Genomic DNA, 20,020 nt, shown 5'->3' on the forward strand with positions numbered 1-20,020 from the left:
TACGGCCTCTTCCGAGCTCTGGAGCGACCGTATCGCTCACACGAGCTAACTGAATCCAAGTCCGAAGACTCTCTACGCCTTTTCTGCGGCGGAAAAGCAGCGAACGCACTGTCAGGCGAAGATCGCAAAAGCGGCGAACTAGGACGTGAAGCGTCAACATTACGCGCCGTCCTTTTCAGCGGACGTGAAGCACCTTGAGAACTCCACCCTTTACGTGGGGATGAAGCCTCCGATGACGAAAAACACTCCTTGAGGAGGCGTGCACGCGCACGCTCCCTGGCAGTCTGGGGATTTTCATCAGTAACTGCCGAAGGCACGTCAGATCGGTGGGGGTTCCTTGTAACCCTCCTTCGGCTTTCGACATGCCTCCCTCCCCAGGTCCTGGGAGTCAAGCAGAGGTCCAGGCCTAGAGGCGAAACGAGGCCGATCTGACGCACCCTCCACTACACAAGGGGTATCACTGCACTTTTGCACGTCACTTTTGCTCTCAAGAGCCAACACTTTTGATTCTAGATTACGAATCGACTCCAATATTAAGGATAAAGTATTACTCTACAGACACTGTTTCAGGGCCCGGAGGCAAAACTACAGGGTTAGGAGCATTAACAGAAGGAGGGTTAACAGGAGAAACATTAATATCTTGAACACCCCTGAAACACTCCTGGAGGAAGACCTCCTTAACCTATCCTTTTCAAGTTTCCTAAGATAGGTCTCATAACGCCTTCCACTCGAAATCTGTTATTCTTTCGCACTCCTTGCAACGGCTTTCATACACACATTCATGCTCCCTGCAACTCTTACATACCGTATGTGGGTCTACTGAAGCTTTCAGTAGCCTACCTCTACAATCAGTTTCTAGAGCAGAACCGAGTGCTAGCTGTACTAGACCCTGACATATTATTCCAAGAAAAGTCCAAACCAAAATCAAATCAATCCACTAATAACGTGTGCCTAGCCACCGATCCAATCAATTAATCCAAAAAAAAGAACCAAAAGGGATACTCAAGTAGCAATAAGTTTCCAAATCCAGACGGAGGTGCTGTAAACAGATGTTCACAACACCGGCGACAGAAAAATTATGAATAGAAAATGGGAATGATTCCTGATACCCGCCTCCCAGCGGCGGGAATGGGTACTAACCACCTGACTCCCCCTACGTGTGTCGTAAGTTTTAATTCTGTCGGTGTCGGAAATTATCAGCTATATATATATCCTGACAGGCTAAGTTTGCATGAAACAAATTAGTTAATTAAGCTCAGTCAGGTCCATGAAATTAAAAGTTGGTTGGAAGGTTTACGTGGATGTTCAATGGTACTCCAGTGGAATCTTATTCTTACATGGTTAAGATGTCAATACAGTATAGTACACTGAACAAAAGCATACACATGTAAATGCTTCATAATTTATATTTCCCCCTGTAAACTGTCTTGAAATTTATAATTTTGAATGAAAACAAATACAAATTATTTCCCGCATATTTATAGACCTTAATGAAATTGGGTCCAGAGAATACAGCAAAGTATGTAGGGTATACCTTTGGATGAAGCTGGTCTAGTAACTGATGTTTAGTAACAAGGCAGATAACTTTAAGCAGATGAGTGAGGGGGTGGAGGACCCATCCACTTCCCTGGTAAAAAGTGTCACTCCTCCTTAAGTGCAGACATTTTGGAAGACTCACATAATTGCTATTGTTAAAGCTTATCACTTGCGCATTTTTTTTTTAGCTTGAATGGCTGACACCACTGAACATTTAGCTGCAACAAAGGGTGGGGCTCTAAGTAGTCTGTCTCCTTCAGGATGGTTACATATTTTCCTTCAAGGACCAACGCCTTCCTCCTCCTCACAGGCCGATCCCATTTCCTTCTTCCTATTTACAATCAACCACAACCCTTACGGTCAATGCTGGAAAAGGATGACGTTGGAAGTTAAAGTCAATTACTCTCCAGGGTTCTATAGTCATCTCTTCTACGTGGGGAAGGCAACCGAAGTCAGGAAACTGGTCATGAATCCCTATCCGCGATCAAGTTTTTTTTTTGTCAAAAACTGTTCATGATGCAAACCCCACAACCAACAACTCTCAGAAGCAGGTACCTCCATTTCATCTGCTATTAGGCCGCCTATGATTTCGAAGCCCTTTGCTTTCAACTATCAACTGCTCCAAAAATGCTAATGTAACTGTTCACACTGGTATCAATTTAGGCCTTTTTGTTTGGTATTCAGCTGCTACAATTACCAGACGATGGGCTGATCCTGATGTCTTACGAGATGCAATTGCTCCAAGATTGTGATTTACCCTCCTTTTCTTATAATCTGGAGATTGCAAAAGGGACTAGTCTCTATCCCTCTGCAAGGTGACAGGGAAAGTACAAGTAGGTGGCTCACCACCCTTTCATGCTGCTGCCCAGACACTCCCCAGTTTGTTAAAATATATCAACAAATCAGCTCAGCTGACTGGTACAGGTCATAGGAATGGAGTAGTCTCTAAACCTGCATAAAGGGGAAAGATGTTCAAAGTTTGGGAGTCTATGTGATCGACCTGTTTGCTATGTGACTAAATACGAAGTACAGTGGTCCCTCCGTATTTGCGGGGATGCATACCAGATCCTCCTGTGAATAGTTAGAAGCCGCAAATAGTTGGAACCCTTATAAAGATGCTTTAAACCTCCTATTTTGTTAGTTAAAACTCAAGAAAAACCCACTAAAAATGTTCATACCTGTTTTTTAAATAGTTTTATCACAAAAAGTACATTTTATGATGAAATTGATTAAAAAAAACAGGAATTTGTGGATATTTCTCATAGAAAAATACCACGAATGCGTATGTCCGCGAATCTGTAGAATGCGAATACAGGGGGTCCACTGTAACTGTTCTGCTTCCGAGTGCCAGATCCACTGGCTGCCTGATCTGTTTGGTGAGCACCTACAGTGGGACAATACCAGTCTCAGAATGACTCCAGTGGCTACTCAATGACCTCAAGCTGAATTGTATCCCAGCTTGCTTGGCCTTCTTGTTGAGGCAATGAAAGAGGTACTCCTATGGCTGAAAGTGCTTTAACAGCCACATCTGCTCAGGTACCACCTGCCCATGAAGTCACTTGCACTTCAGTGCTCCTCTTGACAAAGAGATGCTTTTCTTGCAGAGTTGCATGGGAGACATCAGGTATAATCATGAGATTTACAGCAGATATATACCACACATAGCAGGTCATCTGTGGGTGGTACTGTCAGAGGAGACCTCTTGTCATAATAGTAACTTTTCAGCAGATTATGGCCTTTCTTGTCTACCTCTGTTGAGAAAAGCTCTCTTCAGTTCTCCAGCAAGGACTACCGTTCCCCCCTTTCCCTAGTCTTCTGGCTTAAGGGGTTGGGCCACTCTGCCTCTTTACAAGTTTCTAAGTGCTTGAAGTACCTAAACAGTCACCCTTAATTTTCTCATCCAAATGCAATATGAAGCCTTCACAGAGACTACAGACAGTATCAAGCCTTGAGGGAGACTACGGACAAAGAAGTTACATTCAAGACTTTCATGTGTAACCATCACTCTGCTCGCCAGACAGATCCTGGGACATTATAATATATTGGCCAATCAGTTTAGTAAGCAGAAGCAAGGTGTAGAGACAGAGTGGTCACTATTCCTGCATGAAGATAAAGTTGTTCAAGGTTTGGGGAATGCCAGTGAATGACCTTTTCACAATGCAGTTAAACAGTAAGCACCCAGTACTATTCGGCTTGCCAGTGCTGTATAGGCCACCTTCCAAACCCTTGGAATAAATTAATAAGTAGTATAGTATGCTTTTCTGCTGTTCTCCCTGAATCGTTGAGTAATCACCATATGTGGGCAACTCCCAGTCTCAGAATGACTCTCATGCCTAGGGTTCTCAATGACCACAAACCATAGTATGCTAACGGAACTACTATTGTGGCCCTCACTACTTTGGCAACCACATCTGTTCTGGTCCCTCCACTGACACTCCAGCATCTTTTGTGAGAGAAAGGCTTTCCTTGCAAGGTTGCAAATATATCAGGTAGCCTACCATCAGACCTCCAGCAGATGCCTACCAGATCAGGCTGACATAAAGTAATGGGTCTTAACTGAAACTTGGTGATTTATGGCGCTTATGGTGCCGATAATCAGTTAATGGCACAGACAACCGGTTAATGGAGCCCATTTGGGATGTTATGGCACCGTAACTCTATTATCAGCACCTTACGGCACCATAACTCTTATCTGGAATAGGGCACGTTATGGCACCATAAATCACCAATTTTATGGCGCTAGATAAGCACCATACAACCAGATTGCCATTAACCAGGGTCTGCCTAGTGCCTGCTTATAGCTGTTCTCCAAATCAGTTTTAGTTTTAATTCCTGAATTTCTTCTTTGTACTTCTAGTATAATCTGCATCATGCCAGGTCTGGACTTTGGCAAACTATATTATTTGTCTCATCTGAATTACAATCCTTTGAACCATATATACAAGTACTCCATGCAATTTTGTCCTCCATAAGTTCAAATTTTTAGTGCAGTATTTGAAGCATGGTGGTTCATGGTACCTGTCATTTACACAGCAATACTTAGTGGGCATACAACTTATTACTAATCTCACCTAGCGCATCTGCTATTATGATCTTAGGTATCTTTTTCATCACCTGAAATGTTAGTTTCTTTGCTTTCCTACATATCCTTATTTTTGGAAACTTGTGACTTTGCTCTAACAGAAAACTTTTGTCCATCCTTTGACAGCTTTCTACACTCTGAATGAAGGGAATATCTTGAAAGAAATTTGTGAGAGGAATAATACTAGGGCCACGACACCACTTAGCATACCAAGGAAGATGCAATGTAAGATCTTGACTGAGAAAGACATGAAAGAATGAAGGATCGCACAATAGGGGGAGTTTGGACTGTGATTACTGTAATTAGAATGTAAGAAACCTGAATATAATGGGACCTGGTAGGAATGAATTCAAGAGATATGAACTGGATCTGAGCTGTCTAAGAAAGTTGAGAAAAGAAATGCAAAAAGAGAAATTGGGAGTTAAGTGTAATTAATAGGTTGAGGGGAGTAGGAATGATCTCAACACCAATGCAAGAAAAGGCACCGACTGACTGGAAAGCAATGAGCAGCAGGCTAATGTGTAAGATTTAAATCAAAACAGTGTAGTATATGAGCATCATACAATGTGGTATGAAACAACAAATGAACTCTCTCGTGCACTAAAAGATGAATTTCATATAAAGCTAAAGAAAGTTATAAAAGAAATAGCAAACATGTATGAGAACTTGTTTGTGACTTAAAAGCAAGAGGTGGTGTGATTTAAATGCTGAAGTTGGTAGGAACAACAAATGTATGGAGGATGTAAGGTAAGGGCAAGGAAGGCCAGGACAAGGTTGCAAATGAAAATGGGGCCCAGTTTATTAGCTTTTGTGTTGCATACAAATTTAAATTGGAAGTACACTTTCCCAACATTCAAACATTCACATACACACTTTGACAGCTCCAAATGGCAAAGAATGCAGAGGAATGTTAAGAGCTAAGTTGTTGATGCCACAAGTGATCACAAACTTGTCACTGCCAAATTATAAGGAAAATTAAAGGCACTGTACAAAAAAGTTGACTGAGTATCTAGGTTAACTACAGTACAATAAAACTAAAGCTTCTGGAGAATGAGCATTAAGAGGCTTATGTACATGAATGTTGTAAGATTTGTAGTTTTTGTGACCATACCTGAGGAGGTGCAAATTAGACTAACACAAGAAGCATATAGTGTCAATCTGCTGAAAAAGAAGTACGTACTGTACTGGGGCATGGGCATAACAAAACAGGAAACCTTGAACATTGATTAAAATCTGGGATACATTAAAGAATTGACAAAAGCAAATGTTACACATGGAAGAAAGTGCCAAGTAGGTGCAGTTTATGGGCAAGATGCAATATGAGAAAACCTAAAAAACAGGTGCATTATGCAGAAGCCCCATGTTTTCACAGTGGTTCTGCATTAATGAAATGCCCATGGGTGAAAATAACAAAAGAAAACAATGCTAGATAGAATATATTTTAAAGGATATGAATAAGTACTAATAAGATGGGGATAATTTGATATGCCAAACCCTGAGAACCTATAAATGTAATAAGAAATGAATTCATATTTCCTTTAGTAAACTTTAAAAAATTAAAAAAAACTAGGCTACGATGGAATTACTGTCATGATCATTTTAGCCAAAAATTAAATAACACTTTGCATACTAACAAGAATATTTTGCAAATATACCTGTAATGCCAATTGAAATTATCCGCAAATGAAGTGGATGCAAAATTAATGTTAATAATGTTTAATAATGTTTTCAGGAGAATTTTTAGTAAGAAGGTGTTCCAGGGAAATGAATCAACATTTCCCTGCAAAACCTGCTGTTGATTCACTATTGCTGTATGCACTTCCTGTGGAATTAATAATGAAATCTGCACTTCCCATGGAATTAATAATGAAAAAGTGGTTCAAGATGGCAGAGTTGTTTGGACTGCTGTAATGATATAAAGAAGTAATGAGGGCCATGTATGCATGAAAAAGTTAAAGTGTCTGCATGAGGAGAAAACTTACTTTCTGATGATTTTTATGAAATTCTTATGCATCTGAGATTATTATCATCCAGTAAAAATAATTCATTAATCCATTACAAGCAAATGCCCATTGATATACTGAAATTTAATAAGTTGCTCCATGGGTGAAACTAGAGTTTTTGGATAATGGCAAACTAAAAAACAAATGAAAAGCAAGAATTATCAGTAACCTAACCTTCCAAGCATAACCTAGATTACTAGGGTCCTACCTGAAAAGGGGGCTTCCTTCCTTGCTGAAAACACCTTTTATACCTAAGCTGACTAAGTGAAAGGCATACGTTGCAATGGGATAACCAAAATATACTTACAAAAGAAATTAATATACTATATCAAATTATTTAGAATCACCTATAAAATTAACCACATTTCACAAGTTTTCAAATGAACGGTACTGCTGAAAACCATACAATATCTCAATTCAAAACAACAAAAACAAGGCTACATCACTTCTTGGGTTTATCCAAGCATCATGGGCTAGTAACCATAAAAGACAGAATATTATATATCAAGAGAAAAATTTTCTATAAAACATGATGCAACACTGCATAGGTGTAACTGTGCATTCAGTAATGTCACAAGTTACAGTAATCAGTACAGACTCGTAGACCTATCTGCATTTGGACATGAAGCAGAGCAAATACAAAACTCTCAATACACGCATGTATCTAAGGTAGAACTATAACTCTGTTTTTGTTTTTTTCATCTGTCCATCCGCCTGTGGTGTTTTTGTATGGTATCACTGCGTACCCGGGCTTTAGATAGTTACATTCAGCTTACATTCAACGATTATAATAATATCCTATTTCGAATATTAACGGTGTAATTCGCATACAGTAAATTATTAAAACACTTTTCAGTTGCAAATGTGCACCCAGATATCTATTTCTGGCACAACCAATATATATATATATAAATATATATATAAATATATATATATATATATATATATATATACATATATACATAAATATACTATATAGGCTACACACACACATATATACTTATATATTAATATATACCATATGTATATATATATAGTACATACCTATTATATGTACTTCTATATGAATACACATACAACTTAATCAGGAAAATATGAGTGTGACAGGGGTTTGACTCCCAATACCAAGCCTTCATTTACAAAAAAACATATATAGCCTAAGCACACACACTCACACATACTTTTTAGCATATGAATGTATGGTATGGGGAGTGTAAACCCCATGCCATTGGCCATTTTGGTGACTCACACCATGTAGAGTAACAGCAAAGCTATCAACTCCTGGAATTTCCCATGAGAGAGAATGAAAATTCACTGGCATATTACATCTAACCCTTATACAAATGGCACTCCCAAGGGCAAACAGGTTATACCTAATGCCAACACAGTAGCAGTTCTCAATAAAGATGTGTGTGGCCTCTGCTGGACCTCAGAAGATAAACTAGCTACTCTCCCATTACCAGGAATTTCCTCCCCCAAAGGATTCACAACCATTTACTTGGACCTTCTTTCCATACGAGTGAAATGCATTAGAATCCCATGTTGGCAGCAATGACTTGACAGGCACCACTACATTTCATATCATGACCAGTGTAAGGGGGTTTGACATACTGATCATGAGCCAGATTCGATGTAGGTTACCTAGATGTGTGGAGCAGGAACGTTGCGGAAGTTTTCTGTGTAAGGGGTTCATCCATGATTCAGCAGTTTAGTATGAATGTAACAAGGGAAACGGTGGGCACTCAGTTCAATAGCTAGGTATATCCTAAAAGATATTACACTGTACAATGCTTTGACTTAAAAGAATAAGTAGCCTCACTCCTGAATTATGCGCCAGCAATAAGCAAAAGAAAGCAAAGATCCTTTTAATGTTATTCTCTATCACGCTCACTCAGCACCTGAAAAACTGCATACAAATTCCCTGATTGAATTCAGCCCGAAATGTAAACCCCCCAAAGAATGTCATATTTCCTTGTTTGAATTTGTCTTCAATTAGGCGTTGCCCAATGTGGTACGAAACACAATTACATGCATGAGGTTCTGAGTGTTGTTTGTCCCTTTCCAGAACAAAATCCAGTCAAGCACTAACAGGGAATTGTTTTTTTATCTGATCTTGACTGAAGGCATATCAGACAAGAGAATTCACCCAACAGATAGCTACTGACCTGCGCTGTGCACCGCTCATGTTTTGTCTCTTATATTCTTTCAGGAGGAAGCAAATTACACTTTTAAATCTCGATTGTCTTTTTACAGCCTTTAGAAATAGTTTATATTAATCATAATACCAAATACAACGTGAATGAACCTTACCTTTGAAATAATCACATACTCAACCGCCGATAACCTTCCACGATCACTCCCTTCAACACAATACTACCATTCACTCACAGGTGATTGGGTAAATTCACGTGCCAACATGTATATCCCTTTAAAAGTTTGTTTTCCATCATAATGGGCAAAAATTATTTCAGTGAACTCAATAGAAAATATATTCAAAGATTTTCATGTAAATTTGACGTAAATAGATATCGTTAAAACATTCTTTAAACAAACAAGGTGAAAAATCCATACTACTGCATTGTTGGAACGATCAACAAGACAACTCCGCGCGGTATTTAAAATTCTTAAAACGCCTTGAAAGAGAAAGTAAAATTGTCTCATACATGCAATTCACAACCAGTGAAGCTGAAAATATAATGAAACGAAGCGTTACATGACACTTTGCAATTTCATAGGAAATGCCATCATCTACATAGTTTCGTGATAAAATTTGCATATTTTGCCGAAAACGAGGGAATCTTGAAGCGACGTCGGCACTGATCAATACATTGCAGGAGAGAAATCCTTTGTATTGAAGGGCCTGGATTACACGTCATTCGTCTTCACGGCCATGGCCTTAATGCACTTACCACGAACCCACCGATGTGTACTTTTTTAGGCGGCTTTTTCATTCTCTGCCTTTCTATTTTTCAATGACACATTTTGTTCCTTTCCAAATGCTAGTTTGCCTAAGTCACTTTAATCGTAGAAAAACAAGACGGAAACCCATGGAATAGAAAGACTAGAAAGACTTTGTCTATTATTCAGAAAATGAGAGTTTTTAAGGATAAGAGTATATCAAAATTGTGAATAAAATTCACATTAGTGTCAATGAAGTTAGGTTAATACTAATAAAAGAATCCGTTTCATGAGGCATTTCATAAACTTAATATAAATGATCAAATACTTTGCTAACCTCTAATCAGGGGCGTCATTTCAGATTTTTGTTGGGGGGGGGGCAAAGACGGTTTAGCTAGGCGGGGCTTGAGTCTTAGGGGGGGTCGTTAAAGGGGGGGGGGGGGGCAGTTACCCCCAAAATTGACGCCCCTGCCTCTAATGAAATATCTGCATTACTGAGAAGCATCCATATCAAAAAGTTCATCGTAGAATGTGTAAAATCCAAGTTTCTAAAAAAAGCTTACATTTTCACCCGATCGTCTTTTCTCCTATTTCTAACATTTTGCCAAGGAGGTTCAGGATATGAGAATGACCTGAATTAAGTCGAGTCCAGTAGTAAAATGTTATCGGTTATCTTGGCCCTTCCAAACGTATCCCTGTACAACAGTGTTAGGTATTATATATGGTGTACGATTTACTCATTAATAACTTATTCATTTCGGCTCTCATTTTCAAACCAGTAATTTCACCGTCGACGCTACTGTGAAACCAGTTTCATTACTGTGCTCCGCTTTAGACTGCTTGTTTTCACAAACCTCCATTCTTTCTTAAACGAAACAATTCTTTTCGTAGTGACAGGTAAGGTGAAGACGTTAAAATCTGCAAGACTTCGGTATTTATGGTACCCTATTCATTCACATAATACATTTGAGAGGCTTTATTTGTTTCGTGTTGAACGTTGTTTCAATTGCCCATCTTTCTGCCTACCCATGTATAGGAATATATAAAGTTCAAGCCAAAGGCCAAGGGTTGCTCCCTATGAGGTCATTCATCGCTGAAAGGGAAATTGTGGGTAAAAACAACTGTTAGGAGAGGGTGGAAAGTATGATGGAACAAAGAGAATGTGAACGGAGGTTTAGTAAGTGGAATGAAAGGGGTTGCAGCTAGGGTCCGACGGGATGCTGCAAAGAACCTTAATTAATGTCAACATTACACCGTGTGCGGTGCACAGAATGCACTATCCCCCTACGGGAAACTATATTTACAAAGTTTCTATCCATGTGCTATTCGTTGCAACTCTTGTCTCCTGCGCCGGAACTATTCAGTGTTGGGTCTGGTCAAGGCCCGTACCCGGTTTTTTTTATGGGGGGGCGGGGGTTCGTTTTACCCAAAACTGGACCCTTCCTTCTATAAATGTCATTGCATATATATAATATATATATATATATATATATATATATATATATATATATATATGTGTGTGTGTGTGTGTGTGTGTGTAATATACAAGATGAATTACTTAAAAAGTTATATTAAGAAGAAATATTGGGCATGTGGTCTATGCACTACTACTCGATTTGATGTTATTCAAAGTACTGACTTTGGTTAATCGAAAATATGGACTTTCAGAAATTTTTTTTGTTGGGAAAAATGATTGGGTTAACATCCTCATCCCGAAAATAAAGGTCTAGAGCGGAAATATAGCACCTATTGAATCTACGTAGACGTAGAGTATATTCATACATACATATCCATATAATGTGCGTGGTTGTGTGAGTTTGTATATATACACACATTCTTATAAGGTGAAATTTACTGTTCATTAATCATTCTAGAAAAAATGCATTGTCCACGTCATCCAGTTTTCGCATTCGTCAAACTAACAGAGAGAGAGAGAGAGAGAGAGAGAGAGAGAGCCTGGGGTAAGCTATTGCCGTCTAGACTAGATACTCAATGGGTAAGCGGTTGTTTAACCACCACGGGGAAAAGATAAATCTACGGATATTACACGCCTATAAAGCGACGGCATACTTAACATCTATTCCCGTTTTTGCTTATGATGGAACGACAATCCACACACACACATATATATATATATGCGTATATATATACTAATATCTACGATTCCATTTATACATTGTGCACGCACTGGAGATTTAGTACGACAAAAAAAAATACTGAGTCATATTCAGAGCACATATCAATATCAGTCTTTCTCAGCATTCGATAACGACTGACATTGTTGGTATAAAGGGCACGAAACCAGAAAAACCGTGGGAAAGGGAAATACCTGAGATAACTGGCAAAAATCACAAGCAAACCACCCCCCCCCCCCACCCCAAATTTATCTTCACACAACACACATTCTTTACATGTGAGAGAGAGAGAGAGAGAGAGAGAGAGAGAGAGAGAGAGAGAGAGAGAGAGAGAGAGAGAGAGAGTTATAAATACTCGTGGCAAAGTACTAAGAGATAACAAGTGGTAATGAAAAAAACTGACGCCGTAACATAAAAACAGGTTAGTGCTTGCAGACAGATGAACGTTACCAAATTATTAGACTTAAGACCACACTCTTCAAGTTGCTATACTTTCAAATATGCTCTCCCTTGACCTCGTTGTTTGTGTATGTGCTCTTCGGACGTACAATTTGAAATCTACCTTTTTCCAATTGCATACAGAATTTTAGGCCAAAGGCCAAGCACAGAGACGTATGAGGTCACTCAGCGCAGAAACGGAAATTGACAGTAAAAGGCTTGAAAGGTGTAACAGGAGGAAAACCTCAAAGCAGCTGCACTATGCACCAATTGTTAGGAGAGGGTGGAAGGTAAGATGGAAGGAAGCGAATATGAACGGAGGTACAGTAAAGGAAACGAAGGCGGTTGCAGATAGGGGCCGAAGTCAAGCTGCAAAGAACCTTAAGTAATGCCTACTGACAGGCCGGCAATCGCCCCCCTCACCCCCACCCCCCCCAACGGCGGCCTTTTTCTCAAATACGGCGTCTTTGAACCCTTGTCAACGGTGTTTGAAGGAGCTTAGTTTGGCAAAAGGCTGTGAGCGAGATCAAGTGATTGTTCGGTATGCAAATGTTGTTCCACCCGTAAAAACACGTCTAAATTTTCTCCCTTCTTCTTTCCAATTCCTTTCTTACCTCTTATTCAAAGAAAATCCAGAGCCTGTAACACGTTCCCAATAATCTCTATAAGAAAATACCAATTGCTTGAAAGATCATCTGAAACTCTGACACTACAGGTTTTGTTTGTTTGATTGTATGGCGTTTTTACGTTGCATGGAACCAGTGGTTATTCAGCAACGGAACCAACGGCTTTACGTGACTTCCGAACCATGTCGAGAGTGAATTTCTATCACCAGAAATACGCATATCTGACCCCCCAGTGGAATGCCCGAGCATCGAACTCGCGGCACAGAGGGGCACTACAGGTAACAGAAGGGTTTTAATCTCCCGAAGAACAACAGATCAGAAGAAAGTATTCAGTAGGGAAGGAGGTGAGGATTAGAAGAAGATAAATATGTCGGTATCAAATCTAAAAATGAAAACATAGAGAAAAAATGAGCAGACAATAATCTCCTATGAACTATTTGCCAGGAAAGTTCACCCACTGGACGTCACAGCTTTAATAGAGTGATGCAGGTTCCGCAGAGCGCTACTGAAAACCTGGGTGTCCAAGCACAATACAATATTTACAACACTCTCACAACCCTATGGATGTACTTTTGATATTTTTTTTATCATTATGCTATCAGTTTACATCAACGGTTTTGTCATTAATGTGATTCCAACACGATCCTCTATACAACTTGATTTTTGGCAAGGTAATAGAGGAGAGAGAAGAAAGACTTTGAAGGTACAATGAATATTTGTTGTTCTACCATTAATGGATTCCTGAGAAACCTCGCACATTCATCACCCCAACTCTTGGATAGTAGGCAACGAAAACAACCTGGTATTTTTTAAAAGCGTTTAATCACCATTGGTTATCGGGGAATTTGTTAATCATACAGTCAGGAGAGTTAAAGGTGAAAACGTTGACGAAACCACACCTACCAAGGTGGTTAATGCTGGTGTAAGGGGTCGACCCTCCTGCAGAGCCCGAACATTTACTATTCTGAAACGGAAAAGAGACTACGTCAGATGCTGCAGGCTATGAGATCAAGACACTGACTGGTCCAGAGTAAGATAGAAAGCACCATACATATGAAAGTATTTATGAGTGTGAGAATACTTAGATAAACAATGCAGAAAAGGTGAAATGTATCCGGCTCCATAGCTTCGGCTTAAGGATAGAATGAAGTTATCTTGTACTGCAGCTATCGACAAGCCTCCCATGTTAGGGCGCAACTCTGATGCCTTGTGGAAGGCTATTTAGTCAAGGATAAGGGACCTTCCCTGATGGAAAATGTGCAGTTGCAGATGGGATGCTGGCATGAGATGGTTCCGTTATGTCTTGGCAGAAGTTACAGTGGCCTCACTCTTTAGTTGTTCTGAGTTATGATAACACTGAAGGAGGTTGCTCCGGCCTAAAAGAGGACTGGATAGCCCATGATAACTACCTACCTCCATAGATCTAGCCTAGGCATGTATGCCAAAGGCCTCAGTTGTTGGTTTGGAAGGGCCATAAAAATAATTCGAATCTGCTGAGGAAGCATCTTGCGCGTCCTCCATGAGCATTAATAATTGAAAATAATCGATGTAAACATTCCGCGCATATTTCTTCCCCTTCAAGAAGGTGATAGATAAGCCTGATATACTGAACTGTCGGCACTGTCAGTCCAATCTTCTAGAGTATCCTAGGTGTAAGAATGACGTAAAATATTACTATAAATAAAGCATGAAACTGTAGAAGGTTAGACTGCAGACATTGTTGACGGGACCAGTCAACTGACGTGATGCAGGGACAGTCCTCAATGTGTCCATGTGTCCGTTGCAAGATGATCCTACTGCCTTCATTGCATACATATATGTGCGTGAAGTTTCTTTTGTCAGCTGTCCCTCCTCCTGCCCTTGGAGGAAGTGAAATCCCAAATAACATAATGCATACATACACAAATACACACTTGTATTACACACGCCCAACTACCTACCCCTACGCAAACACACGCACATTTATAAATAGATAGATAGATAGTGTGTGTTGAGAGAGAGAGAGAGAAGAGAGAGAGAGAGAGAGAGAGAGAGAGAGAGAGAGAGAGAGAGAATTTCATATCGATTACATTTCAGTTATTTTATCAATCCCCAACAGGAGAAGGAATGCTTGAACATACATGATGTTCGCAAAATGTCTCCCAAAATTTCTCCACGCCTTTTGCAGGTTCATATTATAACAGTGGCCCAATGTGCTACACACGTATATCTCGATAATGAAGTGAAATTTCGATGATGTTAAACGAGATTTTGTTTGTGCAAATGCGTATGTGTGCATATGTATATTCGAAACTAAATCACCAATTCTTGAAGATGTGTGTCTATGCAAACTAAGATATTTAGATGCCTTTTCTCATCAACTTAACAACAACTGAAGTGAAGTGCAATGGATTAAAATGAATGAAAAAAATGAGTCATAAAAGGGAAAGAAATGAACGTATTAGGACTTCAGTAGCAAATAATCCCAGAAAAGTTCGAACAGTAAGGTGCAACAACACCATACTGGGGATTGATAGTAGAGGCAGGCATATGGCCACTGGAGAATAGAACAGTAGGAAACGGTAATGCTATCACATATTAAAGTACAGTAAATTCAGATATCAAAATAAAAGGGAAAGCCTTATAGAAATATGCAAAAATTTGGGAAATTTGGGTAGATGAGGTAAAAAATTTTGGAAAGCAAAATCTCAAGAGAAGTAAAACAGTAAGATACTTGAGAAAATAAGAAGCTAATAAAAGAAAAGACAGTATGAATGGTAAAGCTGAGGTTTGTAGTTGTTCACGGCAGAAGAGGGTACACTAAAGAACTAAATACCAAAGAATCTGTCATTGTTGTGAAGACAATATAAAACATGTTAGTTATAAAAAAAGATCACATAGTCAGAAATGGGTGACTTGTGAATAGGTACTGTTGTAGCTGTTGGCATCTTGGAATTATTTTATGCTGAAGCGTTGGAATTAAATCAGAAGTAGCAGCAAAAGAGATACAACAATTATGCAAGACAGGCGATGCAAATAAAAGATACATACAAACAGGTAATACTGTCTGTGAAGAGGGTAACTGATGGTGCAATTTCTGCAGAATGCAGCGCTTTCCACCTGTGCTGGAGGTGTATCCACAATGTAAGAGTTGTGGAGAGAGCGACGAGGAATTAGGAATCAGGAACTGATGATCTGATGGCACGCAAGATCCGATATAAAGAATTCGTCCCAGTAGGGTGATGGAATCCTTGTCGAGAAAGAGAGTTTTGGAGCTGCAAACATAAAATATTAGAAATGGCAATGTATTTACAATAAACCCAAAATGTTCCAAAAGATGTCGCCCTTTAAGCAGACTTTACGAAACAACGATGAAACCCTACGTATAGGAGGTTTCTGCCTAGCAGAAACATGAGATTACGAGCTCGTGAATGAATGGGCCACAGTAGATCTAATAGGAATATAATAAAGTCGGGGCTTTTTCTACAGTCTTCCGCAGGAAATGCGATGTGATTACTCTGGCAAGTTACGCCAACAGTACCGTTAAATCAATTACAATTTTATTCAGACGATTTTGACTGTACAATAGGCTTTACTGTATGGGTCCCGTTACCATAAATATTCACAGTTAGCCATTGATTTCACACATACACACACACACACACACACACACACACACACATATATATATATATATATATATACATATGTATATATGTGTGTATGTATGTATGTATGTATATATTATATATATATATATATATATATACTGGTCCCTTTTACTAGTAATATATGAAAAAATACATGTCACTCTAATGTCTACAATTACCCACAAGTAACGGCTTGCGTGATAATGCAGATGTGATTAACCGACTTACAAAGTCGTCGTAATCGTAACCAGTTCATTCCAAATTTTGAGCTCAGTAAAAAGCGAGTAGTGTAATGTATCATTTAGTTGCAAAACGTAAGAAGTGTTTAACTTCAAAGTTGGGAATTTCGGCACGGAAATTTCGCCACCGTTTTCGGCTAAAGGGAGGGAGAGAGAGAGGGGTTTCCGGTTCCACCGAACGTTGCCCCAATTTCTCTGACCTTATTTCAAACCAAACGTCTTATCCGCCGCCAGAAGTGATGGTAGTATCCCTTCATTTATCTCTCTCTGACACCCAAAAATTTGAAGAAAATTAAGAGCGGCTATAGCACTTGTGAAAAAGAAAATTAATATATTCATAATATAAAAACTGAAAAACATCTGAATTTATTACGCATTTGTTGTGTGAATATCCAAAGTGCAATCAGCAGCGAAAATCAAGTTTATGAAATAAATCGATGTGACATTTTTCTCAGAAACTTCAAAATTTGCAAATAATCCAATTATAAACTTTTTGAAAAGCTGTAATTTAATTAACGGAATATAAAAAATACATATATGTCAAAACAAATCCTTCAGGCCGTCCCTGTGAGAACTGACAATGAGCTCAATGGTCTCGTTAAACTATTTTCACAATAAGAACATGAATCATTTTACGAATGGAAGACCTTAGAAAATTAAACTCGTATGATGCAGTTTTCTTTCGCAAGAGGCGTGTTCTACTGTACTTACGTACGTACATGAACACTCACACAGAAACAGGACACACAGACGCGCACAAACGTAGTGATCAGTGGCGGATATATATATATATATATATATATATAATATATATATATTATATAGTATATATATATATATATATATACTTAAGTTTCATTTGTAATATCCGGACAATTAACCTTACTTCGTTTGGTGACGCATCCTAAGATCCTGTTTTGAACATTAAAATGGAGAATGCTATAGTAGATTCACATCAACCGTGCATTTTATGTCTAGGCCAGTCCCTTACGACGCTCCTGATAGGCTGTTGATAAGCCAATCACAGGGCTGGAAACTCTCAGTCTCTCTCTCGAGAGAGTTTACATAGGCAGGATGTATGTTCCACCTCTCCAGAGGGATACTCTTTAAAGTCGTATCCCTCAGGAGAAGTGGAACATAGATCCTACCCACGTGAACTTTCGAGGGAGATTGAGCGTTTCCAGCCCCGTGATTGGCTTATCAACAGCCAATCAGGAGCGTCGTAAGGGACTGGCCTAGACATCAAATGCACGGTTGATGTGAATCTACTATAGTTGCCTTAAGGACATTATTAAATCACTACTACAGGCAGATTTAAGGGGGGCAGGGTTCCACCTAGTCCCGTGCCCCCGCTCAATGGTTATGAATAATAGAACATTGTTTTCTTTCAATAAATCATTGTTAGTAGCAAACATTTGCTTAGTTAATGAGTATTTCAAAAGCAACAACTGTACAACAAGAAAAACAATAATGACAACAACAATACTACTACTGTGTGTATATATAAGTGTGCATACACACACACTATATATATATATATATATATATATATATATATATATATATATATATATATTATGTATTGATATACTACGTATATGTACCGTATGAGCGTACATGTTACACACGCACACACACACACATATATATATATATATATATATATATATATATATATATATATGTATGCATGTATGTATGTGTGCGTATGTCTGTTCGTGTGTGTAACATGTACACATATACGGTACATATACGTGGTATACCAATGTTTATAAATGTGTGCACACATATATACACACAGTAGTAGTAGTTGTTTCTACTGTTTTTGCTGTTGAAACATTGTTCTATTATTCATAACCAATGGGACGAGGCAGGGTGGGGGAGGGGGTCCACGTGACCAGTTGGACCCGCCCCCCACCCTTAAATCTGCCACTTGTAGTGATTTAATAATAATCACTAAGGAAACTGGCATTCTCCATTTTAATGTTCAAAACAGGATCTTAGGATGCGTCACCAAACGGAGTATAAGGATAATGGTCCGGATATTACAAATGAACCTAAGTATAGGAAACGGTATTGTAGTAATTTTAATGTTTCTTTCTGTAACATAATGCGCCATTTCCTCCTTCTGCGCTGCGTCACACATACACGTTAACGACTATTAAGATACCTTTGATATGAGGTCGATTAGTAGTTTTAGTAATAATACTAATAAGAGCAACAGACTCCTTGGGGATTTGAACCGCTGAACAGTGAGATAACTCGATAACTGGACGACACTCAGTCATAAAAGGCAAAAAGGGAGAAGACACAGTTATGCTACTGTAAATACGTCGGGAATCATATAGGGGTCTCCTAACACCACACCTATGGTGTCAATCACTCCACCCATCCCCTCAAACCAGCAGTAAGGAGACATATTCAATCCTCCTTCCCAAGGGCTCTGAGGTTAATTACACATTATACATAGGTAATCTCTCATAGAATAGATAATAAGATCATTCTAAGTGCATAAACATATGGTTCCTTTCATTATATGCGTTTTGTGATTAGTCGTGGATCGTGTTGGGACGCTGTATCACTGATCAGTGATTAAAATCCCGATGTAGGAGGTTTGCTACTTATATAATTCGAGGTGATTTTGCCTGCTTTTATATGTGCAATTCACCTTAGACTATTTGGCAAGGCGGGGAGGGGTAATAACAGAGTGAGTGAGTGGCCTAGCGGCTCACTTCTAAGAGGTTCAAATCCCAGGGAATGTGGTTTGTGTTTTCATGTGTTTTCTGGTGACAATGCCAGCTTCTTCTTCTTCTTATCATTACATGACGACTGAAGCACATTTATTTAATAATACCAGCTTCTTCTTCTTATCATTACATGACGACTGAAGCACATTTATTTAATAATATCAGCTTCTTCTTCTTATCATTACATGACGACTGAAGCACATTTATTTAATAATACCAGCTTCTTCTTATCATTACATGACGAATAAACGGGCTGCTCTACGAGCAAGAGCCCGTGCTGGCACAAGGCCAGCTTAATCTTAAACAACAACAACATGACGACTGAAGCACATTTATTTAATAATATCAGCTTCTTCTTCTTATCATTACATGACGACTGAAGCACATTTATTTGATAATAATGATATAAGCCGAAGGGAGGACCTAGGATATAATAATAATTTTTTATCATTCAGAATCTTACAAGGTACCTACTGCTGAAAAGCCTTTGGACAATACCGCACTTTGAAAGTGGGCTTGAGAAAAGTAAAAGTTCAAGATGTCTGACACAAGTAATAAAATATCATCTTTAATTTTTTTTTCTTTTTTTTTTTTTTTTTTTTTTTTGTGCCAAAGCGCTTGTAAAGATTCGAAGATGATTCGGCTGAACGTGACTGTCTGAATAGCAACTTGCACATTTAATACATA

The 20,020-nt window shown here is 38.9% G+C and overlaps 2 protein-coding genes across 3 annotated transcripts in view; both read right to left on the reverse strand.

The window, feature by feature from the left end:
• The window catches only part of LOC135219826 (thyroid receptor-interacting protein 6-like), a 195,927-nt gene extending 186,937 nt beyond the window's left edge, over window positions 1-8,990 (reverse strand). The window contains 1 exon segment of the mRNA XM_064256924.1: window positions 8,932-8,990. The gene's annotated coding sequence lies outside the window, so the exon portion shown is untranslated.
• A 4,531-nt stretch (window positions 8,991-13,521) lies between these two features.
• LOC135219828 (alpha-amylase-like) overlaps window positions 13,522-20,020 on the reverse strand; it is a 30,131-nt gene continuing 23,632 nt past the window's right edge. For both annotated transcript variants that reach the window (XM_064256927.1, XM_064256926.1), the window contains exon 15: window positions 13,522-13,682. In XM_064256927.1, coding sequence (XP_064112997.1) covers window positions 13,542-13,682 — 141 coding nt within the window. In that variant the 3' untranslated portion in view covers window positions 13,522-13,541. The remainder of the gene's footprint in view (window positions 13,683-20,020) is intronic.

This window comes from Macrobrachium nipponense, chromosome 1 (genome assembly GCF_015104395.2).
Source record: "Macrobrachium nipponense isolate FS-2020 chromosome 1, ASM1510439v2, whole genome shotgun sequence".
Classification (NCBI taxonomy): domain Eukaryota; kingdom Metazoa; phylum Arthropoda; class Malacostraca; order Decapoda; family Palaemonidae; genus Macrobrachium; species Macrobrachium nipponense.